This window comes from Thrips palmi, unplaced genomic scaffold, assembly GCF_012932325.1.
Source record: "Thrips palmi isolate BJ-2018 unplaced genomic scaffold, TpBJ-2018v1 HiC_scaffold_15, whole genome shotgun sequence".
NCBI classification, from domain to species: Eukaryota; Metazoa; Arthropoda; class Insecta; order Thysanoptera; family Thripidae; genus Thrips; species Thrips palmi.
In genome coordinates this window covers 9078595-9100917 of record NW_023144624.1, presented here as the reverse complement: position 1 = coordinate 9100917, position 22323 = coordinate 9078595, and the positions used below count along the sequence as shown (strand labels likewise).

General features: G+C 57.3%; 1 protein-coding gene across 2 annotated transcripts; it reads right to left on the bottom strand.

The window, feature by feature from the left end:
• Positions 1–270: 270 nt before the first annotated feature.
• On the bottom strand, positions 271–22248 carry LOC117641831 (TBC1 domain family member 1). Of its 2 annotated transcripts, XM_034379495.1 has the most exons (21): positions 21614–22248; positions 21263–21493; positions 6583–6744; positions 6228–6455; positions 5557–5816; positions 5385–5469; positions 5168–5290; positions 4970–5084; positions 4765–4881; positions 4467–4680; positions 4222–4387; positions 3872–4128; positions 3667–3797; positions 3460–3588; positions 3226–3387; positions 2969–3133; positions 2677–2828; positions 2326–2578; positions 2068–2237; positions 1841–1987; positions 271–1757 (listed from the first exon to the last, which is right to left on the bottom strand). In XM_034379495.1, exons 1-21 carry the CDS (start codon positions 21734–21736, stop codon positions 498–500), a joined length of 4650 nt encoding a protein of 1549 aa, XP_034235386.1. In that variant the 5' UTR covers positions 21737–22248; the 3' UTR covers positions 271–497. The 2 variants fall into 2 exon arrangements, with proteins under 2 accessions (XP_034235386.1, XP_034235387.1); XM_034379496.1 differs by lacking the exons at positions 21263–21493; positions 21614–22248 and adding an exon at positions 10667–10923 and having other exon boundaries at positions 498–1757.
• Positions 22249–22323: the final 75 nt, after the last annotated feature.

Here is a 22323-nt window from a genome sequence, read left to right as displayed (position 1 = left end):
GAGGAACATGAATTTTTGGATGAAACAAAGTGACTAAGAAACTGCATGGTAAAAATAACTGCAACAAAATAAATGACTCTATATTCCGCTCTAACAGTGCTTTCCTTTGATTACTTTCCTGTACTTCACTTTTTGCCTCTTCACAGGGTAAAAATGTAAAAATAGTGAGTTTGCTTTTCTTATAGCCAGGATGTCTCCTTTTAGAATGTGTCGACACCCCTAGGAGGGTCGCTAGACTAGTTGGGCACTACCAAATAACATGGACACAGAAGAATAACAATAATAATTTTATTGAGGTAACAATAACACAATAATTATTTAATTGAGGTAACAATAACACAATGATAAAGTCGTGGTCTTCAGAAAATATAATAAAATCATGCCCATGTGATTATACCTAGTAAACAGAGCATGTACATAATAAGTGTGAAAGATCATACATGGCAAAACAAAACATACAGTACACGAAGTTCCACAAAATTTCAACTGAATTGATATTAGCTTAGCATTAATTCTTTTTTGGGTGGAACAATGCCCGATATTTTATCACTATTGGGGTTTTCTATTTCTGGAGAAGAGGGAGAGGAGCTGCTTGATTGAGGAAGGGATGTTGGTGAAAACGCTGCAATGGTGGCATTTCTGCCAAGTTGGGCTCGGAGAGGCCTAATGGTCTTGAGCTTGGTGGTACCTCCATATGAAAAGCTGACATCTGAGCAAGTATCTAGTGGATGTAAGGTTGGAGTCTGTAGTGAGTCTATAGACTCACTCCGAGAATCATGAAGGCTCGCATCTATTGTGTGCTGCTTACCTCCTTTACTGACTTGTGTATCTAAAGATAAATTTTGAATTGGACTAGAACCTATGGCCTGGATTTGAAAATCTGTACCTGAGTGAGGGTCATACTTATGAATTGTCTGTTGCTGTTTTACAATATCTATTCTTCTGAGGGGCTGCTGATTTTCTTTAAAAGCTACATCATTATTAGCTGACAAAGGCTCATTACCATCATTCAAAGGAATGTCTTCAAATAAACAATCATTATTCAAAACATTTCCTGGGCCAAAACCTCTGACATCAGAGCCAGAGTGGTCGGAAGAAATTCTTCCTTCTTGTAACTTGTCAAGCTCATTTTGACCCCGATTCATCGAGTTCATTCTTTGCTCAGACTGTGGTATTTGAACTTTTTGGAAAAATGATGACATTTTGGAAGTTAGGTTGGGTGAACTAGCGGCTGATTTTAATGGATACGGTCGCCCTGACACTGTTTTTGAATTCATGCTGTTGATGGTTGATCCGTTCTGAAGACTGAGTGTAGGTCTAAGGTTTGATTCATACCTATCATCATCCTCAATTACTTTCAATGGAAAACTACGTGGGGATGGGATCATACGCGGAGGATCTGACTTGGTCCTCGCCATTGGATCATTTTTACTCAAATTTAATGTGAATTTAGAGTCATGTTTGGGATCAGGTTTCATAGTATTTGGTGGGTCGTGACGAGGCTTCAAAATATTTCCTAGTCCTAAGTTTCCACTATTTTTACGACGATCTAAGCCTGGAGCACTAAGCTGAGCCACTAATCTCCTCACATCTCCCGGTATCTCAATGTCTTTGTGGTTTTCAATTAAGGTTGATATGAACCCACCAAGCGTACTTATGCTGACTTCCAAACTGCGAACCTGAGATTCAAGTCTGTTTAGTTGGGCTTGTTGAAGAGTACGAGAGGTTTCCAATCTGTGCATGTTGCTGGATGAAATCTGGAAATAAAGATAAACAGATAGATTAAGTAAGTTATCATATAAAGACATTTAAAACCATTTGGTTTGTTAAGAGAACAAACCTCTAGTTGTTCCTGGAGTTGCTTATTTTCTTGATTCAGTTGTCTAATTTTCTCCGCTTCAGGACGAGGAGATGACATTTCTTCCTGCAAAACGTGGTACTCCACCTCATATTCATGAAGTTGTTTAGTGACATCCATGTTAAAGACCTTGAAGAAAACAAAACATTATTAAAATACTTCTCCTCCTTGGGAACAACAAGCAGACTAAATAAGAAACTATGAATCACCTTTTTCATAATCCTATCTAGCTTAACCTTATCAATATTTGGCACTTTTGTTTTTAAATAATCCATAATTTCTTCAAAAGAATCACAGCTTAAAATACCATCCTTATGCTCTGATAAGAGAGCAATAGCAACTCTGAAGATGATTTCAGGACTTTCCACAAACATCAGATCTGTGTGGGCAAAGGGAAGGGGGAATAATAATTTTAAAGAAAAGATAAATAATTATTAACATCAATCAGCAAATAATTTTATACATACCAAAAACCCTTGCTACAAATCCCAAAGGAAACTGGGAAGCAAAAAGTGTGAGCATCCAAGGGGCAGCATACAGTGTAGGAGCTACTTCATGCTTATCCAAGTGTGAATACAAAGCAGGTTGTTGGTCATGTAAGAGACGAGAGAGCTGATAGAGCTGCACTTGTAGGGCAGCCATGTCAGGAAGATACTGACGACGTAAACCTCTCCTAAACATCAGATGCCGAAGGAGGAAAAAGGCAACATCCTCTGACATCTAAACAAAAACCATCAGAGAATATAAGTAAATATCCTTTAAAAAAAAAATTGATTGGGACCATTTTAAGGTTTAATTTTAAAATTTGTGAAACTTACATGCAAAAGGAGGATTCCAGCAACAAAACTCAACCCTTGACAGTATCCAACTTCTGGATCAAGCAATGAGTAGGCTTTGAGCAAATTGAACAAAGCAAGCTGACCAGGTCCAAGGGGTGATGCAAAGTAAGTGTGTCCAGGAAAAGTGCGTCCTATAAACGAAAAAAGAAGATAATGTAAGTAGGAGTAGAAAGGGACTGACAACAAACTTGTTTTTCTTTTCTTTCTTTTACACTGTCACTGCCAGATGCAGTCAGATGCATGTGAGAAGCAATAATTGACATCATCTCACCTAGATCAATTAAAATGGCATGCTGATGTGATGTAAGCTGCCTGAGGAGGTCTTCATAGGGAACATTATAATTGGGGAAATTTGTTGTATCAATTGGAGGAATTTTAAGGCAATATTGCTCAGCTAAAAAGTGCCATACATCTCCTCTTTTAGAACGAGGTACACCTGGGAAAAACATAAATTTCAAAATAGAAGAAACAATAGAAGGAAAAAACAGACCATGTGAACTCTCTCTAAAACAAGTAATTAATTTTTACCTTGGCGAATTGCTTGTAGAAGCATTTGATTATCACATCTTGCACTGACACGGCTTTCTTTGCTTATTAATAAGTCCCACACTTCCATGACTTCCCTCATACAGGAACCGATTTCATCATATTCTAGTTTGATGCGCTTAACTGTTGCTTCCTCTTGACGAGCTAGATGGGCAAGTGTTATGGTCACGACAAGTTATAAATCAATATTTGAAAGGGCCAAAAATAGACATTTACCTCGAAGTCTTGCATTCTCCTTTTCCATCCGAATAAGAAGGACCTGCTGATTAATTGCTTTTTTCCATAGAGAGCGAAGTTCCTCTCTGCTTTTCTTGACTGGGATGTCTTGAGCCTCAGCACCTTCACCTAAGAAAGTCCTCATTAGTGTCCACATTAAGAATGTATTAAGTATGCATTAATAAAATAGGCAGCATATAAACCCACTTGATTTGCTTGGAGTGACTACAGTCTTAAAAATTGCCTGGCGCCAGGAACCAGAATGTCTTCTTACATCTTCAGGAGTATCATCAGGGAGCATTGAGGATGCCTTTGGTGTGTTACCCACTTTAAGAAATCTGCATAACACCAATTTCAAACAAACATCCCAAAAGGTTTTGATACTTGTAATGGTTTCCAAACACACACTTACATGTTCATCATTTGACTGCCTTTGGGTTGAGGGGATCCAGGGCTTCCAGGAACTGGAGATGAGGTCAATTGTGGCTGAGATGATCCTGCGGAGAGGGTACCAGGGAGGCTCATTTCTTTTTTCATTGCTTCTCCCGATCCAATAGTAGAAGAACGAGGTCTGTGTGGATCACTTGAGTTCTCATCATGGTCTGGAGGGAGTTCTAATGTGGGAACACCATTTGCAGATGGAGATGAACGGTTTGCTGACCCATTCTCCTGCAGAAAATCAAATTGATTAGCATTTACAGCATCAGCATTTCTGGATTTAAAAAAAATTGATTTATTACACTGTCTATAATTCACACGCACCTTACACAATGAAGCATTTATTGGCAAACTATGCTCTTTTGCCATCGGATTAAAATCATCCCTTGAACCACGCCTCTTTAGGAGATGATCAAAGGAGCTTGTGAGAGACCGCTTGGCTTTCATAAATATTGTGCTTCCACCTAAATACTGATTCAAAAATTCACTCCTGGAAAACAGAAATGTGAATGACTTAGATACACAACAGAATGAGGAGAGAACAGGTTAATTTGCATTGCATAATCTACCTATTCTCTGCTGTGTCATGCACATGTCGTGCCTGTTTACTTTCACAGTGAGCTCGAATTAGCATCATGAGAAATTCATTTTGCTCTCTTAACCCCTTAGTGTGACTGGAATTTTCAGATCCCTGAAATTTGGTCAAGAGGATACCCTGTTCTTCTTCAGGGAGAAGTTCCAATCTTCTGAATATCACTTGTTGAGCTCGTCTATCACTGAGACCTAGTAATGAAATAAATTTTATAACATACACAAAACAATTTAATAAAACTTGGAAGTACTGTTGATAAAGTTCATGTAATTTACCTTCAAGTTCAGTACATAGCTTGTGAAACCAGACCATAGGGCAGTGTTCACAGGACATCACAGGCTGCTTTTCCTTCTTGTATGCCTCAGAAGTGGACTGAAAAGCCTGGGTAATCGCTGCACAGACAAATATATAGAACAGTGAACAAAATAAGTTAGTTGTAATAAATGCAAGAAGCAGAAATCGCAATAACAATAAACTTACCTCCAACGACATCATCAGCAAATGATTCTGACTGACATTTAAAAACGTAACCGATGAAATTCTCTGCATTTTGTTCTCGGCAGATGAACCCAAAGTGGTCCGAGTTTTTGACCCCCTGAAGAAAGGTACAATAACAGAGTTTGAGACAAACATATAATATAATTGTGATCCATGGCCAATCAACATCAAAAGACCCACCTGAATGCAGCTGGCAATGTCCCTCAGATTTTTATGAAGGAGCACTTGCTTGCGGTCGGGACTAATGAGCCGCAAGTCACTTCTACCCACAAGGAACAGCATGGTGCGATTATGCTCGACAGTCTGAAAACAGAGAGAGAGAAAAGAAAAAGAATGAAGACTAACCCTTGCCACTTCAAGACCCTAGTACCTCCATCGTGGACCGACAGGTACTCACTGTAGTACTGCCCATTTCCGGCCTCTTCATCAGGGCACTTCCGGCAGAGCCAGCACGGGCACGCATAGACTCCAGAGGGAGGGAACTGACAAAAGAAGAGGACGGTTTCCATTTTTAAAATTCCAACAGTGGCTGCCGGTGAGGCTGGCTGGCTGGCTGCGAGGAGACTCACTTCTGCTTTCCCCAGGTCTCCTCGGGCGCGCCGGACTTGGCCTCCTCTGGCGCGTTGCCGCTGGCGTCGGACGCTGCGGGGGCGGTGTCCGAGACTGAGCCGGGGGCGGCACCGGGGGCGAGGGTCTCCACGGAGCCGGACAGCGCGATGGAAGGCACGGGCCCCAGGGTGCTGCCGGCCAGCGAGCTGGCTGGGGCCAGGCCCGGGTTGTGGCTGATGTTCTCCGCAGAGCCCAGGTCACTGCCGCCGTACATCGAGTCCTTGAAGAGAGAGAGAGAAAAGGGGCATTGCACCGGCGGGTCGACAGAGTCCCCCATTCTTTTCCCCTTTCCCCTGAGCCAGCAGGAAGACACATTTGGCTGGCACCTGCCACACGCGAGAAACTGGGACGCCTCTTGAAAAGACCAGCGAAGCTGCAGCTGCTGTCCCGTTTCCTGCCGTGCCCTGCCCACCCCGCCCTAGAGTCCTGCGGTCCTGCCTCGGGCCCTGCGCTGGCCGTGGCGCTGGCTTGGTCCGCCGCCAGGTCCCAGCCCAGCAGAACAGCAGCCGCAACAGTGCCCTCGGCTCTCCCTCCGCGTAGTCCACGTAGCGCGTTCGCCACAACCCAGATGCTGGTTCTCTCCGGTCCACCCAGTCAAGTCTACCCTGCTCTACCCGGTGGCGGCCCTTACCTGCGACCCCCGCCTCTCGCTGTTGACGGCGGCGGCCATGGCGCCGGGCGGCAAGATCCTGCTGCTCGAGTTGTTGCGCATGAGGATGGCCTTGCCGGCGTTCTCCACCAGCCGCCCTTTCTCCTTCTCCTTCTCCAGGTCGTGCAGCCGGAACTTCTCCAGAGCATCGTCGATGAACGACTCGGGGACCTTCCGGTGCGAGACCTTGATCTTGCCGATGTACAGCACCTGCAGCAACGCGGCAACGCGCGAGCAAAGGGCGAGGTCAGGACGAGGCGGCGCCAGCATGGCGCCAGTCGGCCGGTCGCACACACTAGCAAAATGCTTGTCAAGCGACGGCGGCCACACGGCTCACCTCGAAGAAGTGCGACGTGCTGGGGGAGATGTCCACGCAGAGGGAGGTGAGGTTGGCGGCGCTGCTGAGGGAGCGTCCAGGCTGCCCCACGGAGCCGCTGCTGCCGGGGTGGGGGCTGCCGTCCCTGATCTGGTCGCGCATCTGCGTGAACAGCTCCATCACCTGCAACAAAGGCGCCCCCGTCAGATTCAAGTCCAGTGAGTCCTGTCCCGTGTCGCGGTCGCGGCGCGCACGAGTGCCGTTGCCGTCGCTACCGCCGCAGCGAGCGGGAAGTCCCTGCGGCGTCGCGTGGCGTCGCGTGGCGTGGCCCCGCCAGCCCCGGCGTCGGTGCCAAAACCAGCAACACGCACTAATGGGTCCTTTGGCGAGTGCCTCGCCCCGCCCCGCCCCGCCCCGGTTTGGGGCACCTGGCGTCCCCGAGGGTAGGCCCGAAAAACGCAGCAAAAAGCGGATCATGGCGTGGCGTGGCGGGGCGTGGCGTGCCGATGTGGGGCGTGGTGGGGCGTGGCGGGGCGTGGCGGGCGTTGCCCCGCGGTATTTATTTCTGCGTGGCCGTGCGGCGCGTGCCGTTTGACACGACTAGGAATCAAAGGCCGGGCCACGCGGTCTGCGTGAGACACGGCGGGCAATTAGCGAGGCCGTGCCGCCATACCCATCCCATTGGCCAAAGCCAATTCCGATAGGCCCGGCCAGATCCACAGATTACAGTGCAGCGATACGGCACACTTTGATTCCATTCCTTCCGGTCGCGGGGCCAGTGGGGCTCTCCGTCGGTGACGTCCTCGGCGACGTCCGCGCCGGCCGGCGGCGTCCTTGACAGCCGCGCACCCCTCGCTCGAGGTCCGCGCTGCCAGTGTCCCCGCCGCGCGGGGGGGGGGGGGGTAAACAAGGCCGCCACACGCCGGCACGCCGAGGAAAAGAAAAAGAAAGCAAGAAAAACCGCGCGAAGCGAGGAGCGGGACGCGCGGCTCGCGGCGCCGAGGATGCAGTCTATTTTCCGCGGCGCCTCCCTTCCCTTCCTTTTGGTGTCTCCCCTTCCCCCTCCCCGATGCACTAATCGAGCCACAACAACACGCCGCGCGCGCCGCGCTGCCGAACTCCAAGCAGGCCAAGCAGCAGGCCAAGGACGCCCCCGCGTCCTCGCGACCGGCGGTCCTGATTGGGTCGCGCTCAGCAGTTTGATTCCGAACGGCGTTTCGTCGCGGCGTCTCTCTCGCACCCCGGCGTGAGAGAGAGACAGTTCAGCCTGCAGGACGACAGCGCAGCCACGACGGGCACACGGTAAACCGAATGCCTCGAAAACCGGGAGAGCGCCCCGGTTTGGGTGCGCTGTCTTTTTCTATCTTGTGGAGAGGGAGTGAGACAGCGCATCCAAAACCGGGGCGCTCTCCCGGTTTTCGAGGCATTCGGTTTACCGTGCAGAGGGAATGGGGAAGGGGTGGCAACGCGGAAACTAAAAACGCTCAGGAGGCAACGTCGACTGGCTGCCCGCTAGCTACCTTAAAATGTCATGAGAAAGCTGTTGATGCCGTCTGCTAAAAGTGGAGAGGAGCCGTGAACAGACGTGTTTTAAAATTGAAGACGGCATACAGGCGGCGGTCGCCAATTATTAGGGCAAATCTACAGAGTGAAGGTCACTAAGCAGAGCTGCAACCGAAAAAAAGAGAGCGTCCTTCTAGTCTTTGAACCTGGGAGTCGGCAGATGATGGCGAAAGCAATCCGGTCCAAAGGCCTTCACGGGCACCATGCTCGGCGCTGGCTCGCGCCGGCCGGGCCGGCCATCCGGAGAGAAATTGGATTTCGCATCGACTGGCTGGCTCGGGTCGCGTGCCTCACGCGTGTTTGAGAGAAGCAGGCCCAGAGGAAAAAACAAACAGAAAGCAGACGCCGGGAATCGAACCCGCAGCGCGGCGCTCAAGCCCATTCATGCTAGCGCTGCACTCGCTGACCACCAAAGCAGAGCCAGACCAAGCCAGGCCAAGCCAGAGCCGTGCGGCCGCGGCTCGGACCAGCGCCATGCACACCGTGCACACCGTGCCATACGTCTATTCATAGTGCTGGCCACCTCCCAGCAGCGCCCTGACGGCGACATGGCGACCGCGGCGACCGCCACTCTGTTTCGCGACCTCCCCCTCGTCGGGAACCCCCTGCTCTCCGCCGACAGGCCTGCAGCACCACGCCCCGCCACGCCATGGCCGCGTGGCCGACCGCCAAGCCGCCAGGAACTTCAACGCCCGGAGCTGGCCGATGCTGACCCGCACGACCGGCGCGTCCGCGTTGCCTACCTGCACGGCGGCCGCGCCCTGCCCTGCCCTGCCCTGGCCGCCAACCCAATGACGTCTGTCTCGCGGGTCACCGCCTGGCCGCCACTAACCGGCCACCAATTTGGTCCACTTCCGGACCCGGAAGCGGAGGCCAGCGGCCGGGGCCTGGCCAGGGCAGACCCCGCTGTGGAATTCGCCTCCAGATTCGCGGCGATTCGTTTGGAAAACAACGAAACGGAAGTCGGATGCCGAAAAGGACGCCGAACCTCCGAGGGCCACGGCGGCGTCGCGGCGTCGACAGCGCGCCCCGCCGCGGCCACTGGAAATTTCTAGCGAGGCCGCCGCGGAGGCTCTGAACGCCATCATCGCCACGCAGCGCGATAAATCTGGAACCTGTCGTCGCGGCCGCTGGAGTCAAGCAGACCGAGGCTGGGCGGGCACTCCAGTGACTCCAGTACACTGCAGTCCGAACCAAACAGGCCTCACAGTGGGCCAGAAGACCGGTGGAGGCGGTCAAAATCCCGGACGCGTTTTGAGCTCCAGAGTCACTAGATGAGACTCGAACTGAACGTGTGACCCCACCAATGGATGGCTCTCCGAACGAGGAATCCATTGGTGGGGTCACACGCTCGGTTCGAGTCCTGTTTAGCGCCTCTGGAGCTCAAAACGCGTCTAACATTTTGGCCGCCTCCACCGGTCTTCTGGCCCACTGTGCGCCTTGCTCCCATCAATCTGGCTTTGTTTAGCATCGCAAGCGGACTTCTAACGCGGCACGGCGAGGCATTGCCGATCGGCCAATTGGCGACACGCTTCCTGCCGAGCGATCCAGGAGTCATTTCGTCGCTGTCTCTGTCGCACTCACGGGGCTCCCCGTAAAGGTGCGAGAGAGACAGAGTGCCAAACCGATCTTCTTGGCCGCGCAGCACAACAAATCCAGCCTCATCGCCATTTGCAAGCATAATCGCTGGGCGGCGACGCCACTGGCCAATAGCTGGCCGCTGGTCAGTGGGGCGGCCGACGGACGGAGTGTTTCGAGCGATCCGTGCGCGCGTCCTTTGCGGCGCCGGCCGATGTCCGATCCGATCCGTTCCGATCCCTTCCCGGGGCGTCCCGAAGCCAGCCGCCGGGACTGGGCCTGCGGCCGGTACCGGCTCTCCTTGACTCGCTAATTTATACGATTCCCTGCCGGCCTGCGCGGAGTGCGCGCGGCTCTCCGGAGGGAAGGAAGCCTCGTCAGCCAAACGGCAAAATCTTCCGGCTTCTTCAAGTAGGCCGCGCCGTGGATGTCCGGACGAACCGACTGCAGCGACTGCCGTGTCAGCAGAGGTTCCGAACCGTCGTGGCTCTGTCCCCGTCGCACTCACGGGACGCCCGGTAGGAGTGCGAGCGAGACAGAGCGACGAAGCACCGTGCGGAACCGCTCAGCGGCAGGCAGGCCATGGCAATGGCAGGCAGGCGGCTCACCAAAGCAAAGCAAAGCGCTTTCCAAGCCACACCAAGCGCTCCGACCAGCACTGGCAGACAGGCTGGCGACGCACAGTGGGCCAGAAGACCGGCGCAGGCGGCCAAAACTCTAGACGCGTTTTGAGCTCCAGAGTCGCTAAATGGGACCCGAACCGAACGTGTGACCCCACCAATGGATTGCTCTCCGAACGAGGAATCCATTGGTGGGGTCACACGTTCGGTTCGAGTCCTGTTAAGCGACTCTGGAGCTCAAAACGCGTCTAGAGTTTAGACCGCCTCTGCCGGTCTTCTGGCCCACTGTGCGACGGGCCGGCTCGGCTCGCCCCGCCCCGCCCGGCTTCGCGCTCCGCACTTACGGACGGCGTCTTTCTCAGCTGGTCCGCGTCGCTGCGGTGGCGCTGGAACGGCGAGCTGGCGAACGGCATCGTGATCATGGCGTGCTGGTCCTCGGGGTGCAGGGTGCAGGCGAGCTCAGTCGAGGACCTCGTCAGTCAGTCGGGGGCTGGGGGCTGCTAGGGGCGCGGCCATGCACCACGCTCCACTGCAAGCCAGTGCGCGGTGAGCCATGGGGCGCGGGCCCGGCCGTCGCGAGACACCGACTGACACACGCCTACACAATCTTGAACGTGTCGCAGCGACGAACGCGACTACGTCAACAAACAACACACACACACACATTAGCAAGTGCGTCCATTATCGAAGGAGTGCACCATGTGTGCTCGCGCCGCTCGCGCCCCGGATCGTGCGATATGTCAACCCTGACGTCGCCAGGCAGTGAGGCAGCCCGACGCGACGCGAGGCGAGGCGCGCTGCTGCCGCGCTCGCGCCAACAGGCAACGCGACGCTGGGCCTGGCCGTCTGGCGAGGGCGCTCGGGGCGCTGGGGGCCGCACCGCCCTCGGGGGACGCGGACGCGCGGACACACAGCCACAGCCAAGCGCTGAAGGCTCGCGGCCGTCGCGCAAATTAAAAGCCGTCATATCCATCAATTTCAATTACGGGCTCGGCCGTTGGCAATAATTAATTCGCTCAGTCAAAGAGACGGCCGGCGGGCCAGCGGGACGCAAATCACGGAGCACACAGCCAGACACTGGGCGGCGGGGCAAGGACGATGAGGAAATTCCCAAAATGCGATACTGGGATACTCTGTCGCGGTTCGACCGACAGTGACAGGCGAGTGGATGAAAAAGAGCATTGAGACAATCCCGGGGAGCGGCGGAGCGCGGCGGAGCGCGGCGGAACGGCGCAAGAAGCCGCGCCGCCAAACATCGTTGCATCGTTACGACGCGGGCCTGACGAATCACAATCACTCCGCGCGGGGACACTGCAGCGCCGCCCAATGCGAAGGCGGCGCCGCGGCGCACAGTGGGCCAGAAGACCGGTGGAGTGGCCAAAACTCAAGACGCGTTTTGAGCTCCAGAGTCGCTAAACAGGACTCGAACCGAACGTGTGACCCCACCAATGGATTCCTCGCTCGGAGAGCAATCCATTGGTGGGGTCACACGTTCGGTTCGGGTCCCATTTAGCGACTCTGGAGCTCAAAGCGCGTCTAGAGTTTTGGCCGCCTGCGCCCGTCTTCTGGCCCACTGTGCGGCGCTCCAGCGAGATGGAAAAGGCACCTGGGTGGGGTGCGCCCTGGCGCGGGGCGGGGAGGGGTGGGGCGGCGCACGGGGCAGCGGCCTAGGACATGGGCGGCCTCCAAGGGCTGCGGGGACACAGCGACGACCCCGATGGCGACGAGGGGTCACGCCTCGGGTCACGCGAGCAACACGTTCCGGACGGCACCACCAACAGGGTGGCTTGACGCGTGTGGATGCGCGGCGTCGGGCACGCGCGAGCTCGCGAGCACGGGCCGCCGAGCACTGGGCCCTGGCCGCCCCGGCAGGCCGGCACGGGAGGACGTCCAAACGGCGGCAGCGAGCCAGCGGAGCCAGCGGGGGAGGGGGAGGGGGCGCCGCGCACCCTCGCGGTCCTCGCGGAGGCTGGCCCAGGGCATGCCCAGGCGGCGGGGCCCATCCCATCGCGTCCCTCGCGAAGGCCCGCGCCAAACATCTGTCTCTTCCTTCCCCGTGACGTCACGGCCGGGCGTCCGAGGGCGCGGCGCGGCGCGGGGACGACGGGCAACGCAGGCCTCGCGGCGTTGCACCAGCCTCCGCGTCCTCCACGCGGCGCGGTCGTGCCGCCTGGTCGAGGCGTGCGGCGTGCCCCCCCAAGGGCGGATCCAGGGACGGGTTCAGGGGGGGCGATGTCACGAAAGTTGCCTACCTACAGGGGTAATGTGCTACTTTTTGCCTACTTTTCAGGCGGCTTCGCCGCCTTCAGGGGGGGCGACGCCCCCATCGCCCCCCCCCCCTTGGATCCGCGCCTGTGCCCCCCGTCCGGGTAATTAGGGCAAACGGGCTGACTCACGCGGCGGCAGGGCGTTGGGTGAACGACACTGCCGCCGCCAACAAGTACGCCGTGCAGGTGCCAAGCACAGCCCCGCCCGGCCCGCCGCCGCCGCGCCCCGCGGACCGCTTTAGCCTGCGCGTCAGTCACGGCTGCCAGGCGTGCCAGGATTGGGCTCAAGTCCTGGAAGGGGGCCTGCAGGGCGCGGACGGCGTGGACGGCGAGGACGGCGACGACGCGGCCCGGCGGCACGCCGCCGCACGCCCTGGCCGAGTGGCGGCGTAAAAATAAACCGGCCAGCAACAACAAGGCAGTGCAGTAGTGCGCCGCCCCGCCTAGCGCCCCGCCTCGCGCCGCACGTGCGCGACGACGACCATGTTGATGATGATGACGGTGATGGCGATCATCATGTGGTGATTAAGCGCTTCTTGTTGGGGCACGGCACGCGGGGAAAGCCCCGCGGGCCAACGCGTGTAAAAAACGCCTCAGGCCGCCAACGCCGGCCCGCGCGAGCAGCCCCGCCCCGCCGCACTTGATTTACAACGACAAAAAGAGCCGTCTGTCTGACTGAGAGACAGTGCAGACAGACAGACAGGCGGACAGACAGGTAGACGTGCCGGGCTGCAATGTCACAAAAACGCAGATGGGATGGGACGGCGACGCATCAATGGGTGTGATCGGCGTGGCGCAGCGCGCGAAGCCCGGCGAAGCAGGCGAAGCACGCCCTGGAGGGCCGCGGGGCGCCGCGGGGTGGAGGGCGTGCACCGGCCGGGCCGAGACCGCCATCGCCAAGCCATCGCGGTGCTGACGGGTTCAATGAGCGCGGCAGGCCAGGCAGTCCAGGCAACCGGAACACACGCGGCACCTCACCGAACCAAACGCCGCCAACGTCAACACGTCATGCGCCATAATTTGACACCTCGGTCGTGCACGTCGTGTCCGCCGCGGTGCGAGGCGACTTTTACGAGCCCGTTCTCCTCCATGCCGGCCGTGCCCGCGGCGGCATAGGCCCGCCCTCGAGCCAACCTTGACACTGGGGCCACACTCGCGCCATTACGTAACGAGGCGCAGAGGCACACCGACACCGACACCCGGCCGTCGACGAAAACGAAAACTGAAACGCGGGGTATCCACCTTCCGCTCCACGACCCGCTTATACATCAATTCACTTTGCCGGCGGCGCACCTTCATGCCGCGGCTACATCGAGCAAGGCGCGGATACAGGATTCCTCTAAGGAGAGGGTGATATGATGTAGCGTAGCGCCTTTTCGCTCCCTTTCGGGCGGCCAGGGTTGTAAGTTAGTCTCTGGGTTAGCCGCCGACTATCGTTAAGTTAAAATTTCCGACCCTGCGTGGAGCCGATGAGCTAGTTGGACGTCGGACACCTTTCGACCACGTTGCGCGGGGGTTATTCGGATAAGTTACTGTTAATGAAAATCGTTAAAAGTAACTAACTTTTTAATAAAAAGGACGAGGGAATGAAGGAAAAGAAAAAACAACATTAAATGCTCAAAAGTAATGTCTGATTGGACTAATATGTAGGCATTCCCAATCTTTAAATGATAAAATAAATACAATTAGGAATATAGAGTTGAAAAGATCAAGGGGGGCTGACTCCTATAATACTTCGTACACAGACCTATAATACTTGTATAATACCTATAATACTATAATCCATAATACCAAAAAATGCCGCACATTTAGTGCAGTTTCTGGTTCAAAATGAGAAAGTTTTGTAAAATTGTGGTGAACAGGCGTTCAGCGATTTTTAGACGGATCGTTAGAGTAAGAAAATGGCGCTAAGGCTGATGACAAGGTGCTGAGGCTCTTAAAGATGCGCGGTAGTATTTTGAGGCTCAGGAGCGCAAGCCGGAATCCTTGTTTTCAACTAACTTGCGTATTTCGGAAACCTTTGGTACACGGAAAACCTCTTAAAACGACACAATTATCTAAATAAAATGTTCGGAATAATACCTATAATACTCTATAATACCTATAATATATAATACTTCGTACACGGTTCGGGAGAGTCAGCCCCCCTTGGAAAAGATTAAAATTTAAAATTCTACAAACTTTCACTGACTGATAAGTGCGTTAGTAAGTGACTAGCGATGACTTACCCCAGTACTGACTTGACTACCACTACCGTCGGGGCACGGCGAAGTGCAAGCGGCGCAAAAATACGACGGTCAGGAAGGTTTTTTTTTTTTTAATTTTGCCTGCATTTGTAAGTTTTGGGGAATTAGTTACTTTAGTTAATCGATAAGTTAACCGGAATCGTGTTAACGATAACTGATAACGAAACGGGGGTTCTTCCCCAGAATCGTTATCGAGTTAACGTTACCGTTAGATTAACATCGAGAAGGCGATACGTCGTTAACGTTAAATTAAGCCTTTTCGCCCTTCGGGCGGCCAGGGAGGGGGAAGTGCCCCCATCGAGCCCCCCAGCGGGCTGCATCACGCCGCCGACTAGGCCGTCGTCGCGTAGAGTAATGAAATGTAATGAAACGCACCGGCCGGCCGGCCGGGCAGACGCCTCCGCAGCGCTGGAGCCGCAGCCTCGAGCTCGAGTTTCCTCGGCCGGGCTCGGACAGCCTCGGCGGCGAGGTGCCGTTGGCGCGGGGCAGGTTCGCCATTCCCCCGCCCCGGACACTCCCCGGCCGCCGCGGACGCGCGGACGCGGACCCAGAAGAAGGCAAAGCGGAAGAGAGGAGGAGGGGCGGGAATGCGTTGTCATGGAAACCACTACTGACGTCCCCGTTACCAAGGAGAGCGACGCCCGCGCCGCCCGCGCCGCCGCCACGACGACCGTCCTCGTCGCGAGGTGCGCGCCGAGCAGCGCCACGCCGCCGAGCGAAAATTGCCGGCCGAACCAATTAGCACGCGACGCTAGTTAAATCCGGACGGGCGTGTGTACATAGGCCCGGGTTCGAATCCCGGCCGAGGCACCGCCACTTTTCGTCCGCGTTTTTTGCTCCGTCGGGCTGCCTCTCCCCTTCTTTGTCTCGTGCACTGCAGCCCGGCCACAGCGCGTCGCTCGTGCAATTGGCACCACTGGATTTAATTCGACAGGCCTGTCGCGGCGAGCCTGTCGAGGAGGGCGCCCCGCCACACGCCAGGGGCCGCGGGCCTGCCCACCTCCCAGGGGCCCTGCAGCCGAGCTGTGGCGCTGCCTGCACGCGCCCCGGCCGCGGCTGGCGGCGGCTGGCGGCCCAAATACCCAGAACTAGGCCCATCCCATTCCATCCCATCGGGTCGAGCCGAACCACGATAATGAGGGACGCGATAGCCTCGTTCCACCGGGAGGCCGGGCGGCCAGGCCAGGCCAGGCCAGGCCCGGGGCACGGAGATCATCCTGCCGGTCTTGTCCGTGCAGCGGGTCCAGCGCCTGGCCGAGGCTGCGGCGGCAGCGGCCGGCAGTGGCACGCGGCGGCGGCGGCCGGGACGACAAGAGCCACGCATGTGTCGCGCTGCTGCGCCGCTATCGCCGGAGTGTTCTGCAGTGGAGCCGCACCCTACCCTTATCGCACCCACCTCGCAGGCTGGCGGCCTGGCAGGCACACGCCGCCGCCCCTCTCTCCGCCGCGCGCGCAGCACAGCACACAGCCCCACGGCCAGCGCGACGCGGCACGCGCTAGTCTCCAGTGTCGCGGACCGCGATTGCCGAACCATCATCGGGGGTCTCGGGTGCGAATGCACGCCCGCTCGTTGTCGGGCGGGGCGGGCGGGCGGGGCGGGGCGGGGCGGGGCGGGGCGGGGCGGGGCGGGGCGGGGCGGGGCGGGGCGCGCGATAGCCAGCCAGCCAGGCCATTGGCATATGCTCCGCGGTGCTCCGCCGTTCGCGGCCCCCGCGCGAGCGCCTCGCCGGCCACTCCGTCAACGGCATTCGTGCAAAGGACTCGCGGACGGAAGAAAAGTCACGGCGTGGCCAATACAACAGTCTTGACAGTGTGGCGCACCGCACCCGACCGCGCCGCACCGTACTGGACCGTGCCGTCGCGGCCATGGGGCAGTGTAGTGAACCGCTCGCGCGTCATGCGCGCGGCCGGCGAGACACGGCGGCGCACGGCACGCTCTTGACATGAGGATGTTAGTCCTCCCGAGTGAGCAGCGCGCAGCAAAGCCTCGGGCGAAGCCTCCAACAAGGCGGCAGAGGGGGGAGCGGAGGGAGGGGTCTTTAGTTGCTCGTCCCGAAAGCAAATTCCCACGAAAACGTTTATTGGTGACGGCCTGACGGCCTGACTGAGCGAGCCCGGCCCAAAAGGCGCAGTCGTCGTGGCGGCGCGACAGGGGGCTTCCCACGGCACCTTGTCGCTACATTATTGCTGACGGACGGACGGACGGACGGACGGACAGAAAGGCAGACAGACAGACAGACAGACAGACAGACAGACAGACAGACAGACAGACAGACAGACAGACAGACAGGCAGACAGACAGACAGGCAGACAGACAGACAGACGCGGCGGCCATTCATGAAGGCGAGTTGTGTGCCCATGCGAGCCTAAACGGCACGGCACGTGTATTGCTGAGCACCTCACCTCCCGCAAGGGCAAGGCAGCCGTCTTGACGGAGGCACTCGGTGCTCAGTACTTAGTGTGTACACTACATTGTGGGCTAGTTGCAGGCGTTGTGGGCCCCCACGGCGGAGGGACGACTCCTGACGACCGCGTCGAGTCCGCGCCACGTACGTGACGAAAATGGACAAATCGGGGTGTACTTGCGGTGACCGCGCGGCGGCGCACAAACAACCATACTGCGAATGGCAATATAAAGACATGCCGGGCCGGCGCGCGGGCCTGATGGGCACGCAGACGCAGCGCAGGCAGGCAGAGACAGGCAGGAAGGCAGGTAGGCAGACAGACAGGCAGCCCCCCTGTGACGTCAAAACACACCGACACACACTGGGAGCACGCCAAGACACGGCGCTGCTCGAAATAATGCAAAGGTAAGCCTTTCCGAACGACGCGGACGCACGCGTGCATACACTCCACAACGCACGGGCAACGCGGCGATTTGCCTGGCGTGCACGTGTGGTGACTACGCCATGCCACGCACGTAAGTCTCCATACTTTTCCACTACAGTACTTAGGCGGACTTCCAAATTATTGCCCGAGTCTTCCGGCAGTACTTATGCCTCGGCTTGTGCTTCCGCGCCGCGCGGGGCGCCCCTCCCCGCCGCGGGCGCGGCGGCACACCAACAACAACACGATGGCCACGCGCCAAAGGGCGGCAGACCGAACCACACTGCCAAAAGTCAATCATGTCGACCATAAGTTTTACTTTGTTTTGTTTTTTTCACGCGGTTTTAAAAATACCGCGACCAGTTTCTCTCACTTGGCGTGTAGTACCGCGTGGCGGCGCCGCGCGAGAGAACACGACGACGAGGAATACCGGGAGCATCACTTTCTCCCGCGGATTTATCAAGTGGGGAGGGGACCGCGGCCTTGGCAGTGAGCGTGCCCGCCCCGCCCCGCACCGCCCCGCCATTCTCTTCCGCGCAAACGCCGCGCCACCTGCACAGCGGCACAGCGGCACGGCGGAGCGTTTCGCCGGATCGAGCTTTTGCGGAGGAAAGCGAGATGTCGTCGCGGAGTGTCCGCCGCGCGGCCATCATCCCCGGGCGGCCGAAACGACTGGCGGCGAGACGTCGGCACTTTCGGCGGCCATTTCCACGCGCGACAGGCAGCGTACGCACAGTCGGCCGGAAGACCGGTGGAGGCGGACGGGCAAAACTCTAGACGCGTTTCGAGCTCCAGAGTCGCCAAATGAGGCTCGAACCGAGCGTGTGACCCCACCAATGGATTCCTCGTTCGGAGAGCAATCCATTGGTGGGTTCACACGCTCGGTTCGAGTCCCACTTAGCGACGCTGGAGCTCAAAACGCGTCTAGAGTTTTGTCCGCCTCCACCGGCCTTCTGGCCCACACTGGTACGCCCCGCGCCGATATAGGCAGTCGAGTCGGGCGCACGACTGGCGAGGTTCGGAAGCAAAGGCAGCGACTTTCTTTTGGCGGGTCGGTTCTCATCGCGCGGCGCGGCCGCCGGCAGAAGAAAGACGGCCGAAAAAAGGGGGAACAGAACAAACAAAAGACGAGCGGCGCGGGGCAGTTGTTGTTCTTGCGGGAAGGTCGGGAGGCGGCGCGTCATCGGTTAGCACTTGATCGGCTCGGCCCGGCTCGGCCAGGCCCGGCCCGGATGTCCTTCATCCGGACCGCCACGCCGACCATGGCCCTTCCATCGCCACTGGCGAGTGCGAATGACGGGCAAACAGTGAGGAGTCGGATCGCGGCAGCGAGGAATCGACGCGGACCGAGACTCCACGCCGCGGGGACGGAACCCCCGGAGAGCAGGCCGTCGCGGCGCACGGCTGTGTCGCGGGTCTGCCTACCCGCCATTACCATTACCATTAAGGGCTAGACCACATATGATCGTAGCTCGACCAGGCTGACTCGCACTTGCGGGGCAAGCCGGCCCAGCCCGGCCGGCCAAGCGTGTTTCTGTTTCCCTGGGAGAGGGGCCGAGGGGGCAGAGACCGGCCGGCTCAAGTTCAAGGTCGAGCCCACGCAGCCCAAGCAGCCCAAGTCGCCGGGCCGGCGAAAACACTCGGCGTTTGACAACACGACTTTGCTCCCGGCGCGACGCAGTGCTCCGCAGCGACTTGGACTGACTGCCTTTGCGGTGGCGGAGCGCGGGGCGCGCCTTCACCAGGATATGTTTGCTCATCTCGAATCCTATTATCCTGAGGGTGGCAAAGAGAGAGAGAGGGGGGCGGGGCGATGATAGGTCCATGCATAAAACATGGCAGGCAGGTGCGACCTTTGGACCGGAGCAAGGCGAGGGTCCACGTCAACAACGCCCTGCGAGCCCAACAGCGCTGTCTCTCTCACACTGATGAAGCGTCCCATAGGGGTGCGAGAGAGACAGCGGCAAGGAAATGTTCGGCCAGAGCCACTGGAGCAGTGAGCAAGCAGCAACGCACAGGCCTGGCAGGCCCTGTCGAAGCGCGCCGCGGCATGGGCTGCCGTGTCTAGGTCTAGGGCCGCCAGGGCCGCCAGGACCGCCAGGACCGCCATGGACCTGCTGACACACATCCAGCGCGCTCGACTGCGGACTGCCAGGGACTGCCAGGGACTGCCAGGGACTGCCAGGGACTGCCAGGGACTGCCAGGGACTGCCAGGGACTGCCAGGGACTGCCAGGGACTGCCAGGGACTGCCAGGGACTGCGCTCCAACTGGCCACGCGCACCTTGTCCTGCACCGAAGCTGGCCGCAGCGCGGGCTCATTCCGAACAGAGATTGGTCGCAGTGCGAGAGAGACCAAAGCAGAGTGCGGAATGCGTCCGCCAGTTCCCCAGCGAAGTGCGTGCGGGACCGACAGCCAAACGCCAAGCAAGGCGCGCGGGACCGCGGGACCGCGGCGGCGAGGCTCCGCTCCGGCTCCACGGTTCAACGGTGTTCAAACGCCCGGCGTCCGGCCGTGTCGCTGTCGCGTTTCCGGACGCGGCGGGTCAGGCTGTCGGCCTGGTCGGCCTGGTCGGGCCGCAATGACGGAACCGACGCCGCCGCACCGCTGCAGCGATAGCCACGTCAAGGACGCCAGTGACATGCCCAGGCCCTGGTGCAGCAGGGAGGCGGTGGGCCCCGCCCCGCCCCGCCCCGCCCCGAGACCGGCTCACCTCGGCCGAATGGCAAGGGGTTCGAGAGGTGAGGTGGGGCGTACCGTGCCGGCGGCTGAGCCGCGGTGCGGCGCGGCGGACTCGGTCAGGTCGAATCCAGATCCTGGCCGATCCCTGCTGGACTGGATGACTGGATGACTGGGAATGCACGGCAAGCAAAGCACCCCGGCCAAGGAGGACAGGCCCGTCTTCCACGAGGAGGTCGCGGGGCCGCGCGGGGCGCAGGCGGGGCGCCGGCGGGGCCCAGGGCCCAGGCCCAGCCACGAGAGTAGATCGTGGACCTCGCGACGCTGCTTCGACTACCGTGCACAATTTCGAAGAAAGCGAACGAGTTTCCAAATCTTCAACAATGAGGAGCAGATAATTCCTCTGTAGGCCTGGCGGGCCGAAGCGCAAACGCACAATTTCATTATGCGAAGCATTAAAAAAAAAATAAAGAGGTTCGCACGGATAAACAATGATTATATCCCCCTCCTCCTTTCCCCCTGCGGGTCGCCCCGCTGACTTCCGATCCCCCCCGCATAAAAACAGCCAAGGATGCTCGGGTCGGCCTGCAGGCTGATTCCGAGAGTCGTTTTCGTCGATCTGTCTCTCTCGCACTCAAGGGACGTCCCCAGTAGGTGCGAGAGAGACAGAGCGACTCTCGGAATGAGCCTCCTGCCTGCCTGGCCTCCATCCCGCGCCGCGACGCCATGCCGCCACTGGTGACGCAAAACATCTCGGTCTCGCCGCGTCGCCTCGCCGGCAATTGGATGAAACGAAACGCTCACCGGAACTAGCGCCTACCTGCCGCAGTGCTGCGCTATTTCCCGTTCCGACCTTCAAAGCAGTGGCCGCGGGTTCGAGCCCCGGCGAGGGCAGTCTTTTCTGAAATTTGATTGCACTTACATCTTGGGGATCCTCAGACTGGTACAGGTAGCAGAAAAGCAAGTTTGGCTCCATGGGGTCCCTCATGAAGTAGAGGAAGGTGCAGTGGTTCCCAAATATATGCGAGTACTTCTTGACCTGGCTAAGTGAGTGCTTGAACAGAGGCTCACTGTTTGCGGTTGACAAGTGCATTGGGTCGCTCTCTCCGGCACTGTATCCTTTGATGAATCCGTCACAGATTGACAGCGACATCTGAAAGCAAATAAGATTTGTGTAAGTTTTCAGAAGCGCATTAGGCTTGGAAGCAAATTTCAAACACTTTGTATTTTTGTGATTATGGTCTTTGGTCGATCAATAGACTTGCTTTCCTACCTTTTCCTTCATGCCCCGCAGCCTGATTTCTGCAATAATCCAGGGCATCATTGGAGAGGAGAAACGTCGGTCCATGGCTGCAAAGCCAAGGTAATCCACAAGGATTCCCATTGGTGACGACATGATGGCTGAACTGTCACTCAATCACAAACGAAAATCTTCAGCCTATGAGGCACCACCAGCTATCTCATCACAGTTGCTGGTCCAATGTCCGGCATCTCAAATACATTTGCATTTGAACTGAAAGTTTCTTGCACCGATCAACGTTGGTGTTTCACAGCGCAGACACTTCGATCCAACGTTCAAACAAAACCATTGAAGCAGCGGCACCACTTGTCCCATACTCTTGTGCCACTTGGATGGGAAACGTCACTTAAACAGTAAGTTCAAACAGAGGTGCAGACCACTTTTAGTGTCTCGGGCCAGCTAACACAGCAGGGTGTGCAAGTGGGACTTGAATTTCTGACTGTCAGCCTGCAGCAGCCAGTCCATGACAACCGAGAGCACTGGGCGACGACCCGCAGCAACACGCACGAACGACGGGCCTCGCAAGGAACGCGGACGACGGACAAAGACAGCGCTTCGTCCAGGTGAAAAGACGCCAGCCGACTGGCGGGGCGCGGCGCGGACCGCGACCGCGGTGAGGGCGACCGCACGGCGAAGCCGAAGCCGCGAAGCCGCGACGCGAGTGTAGTTAGGCCCCTACCAGT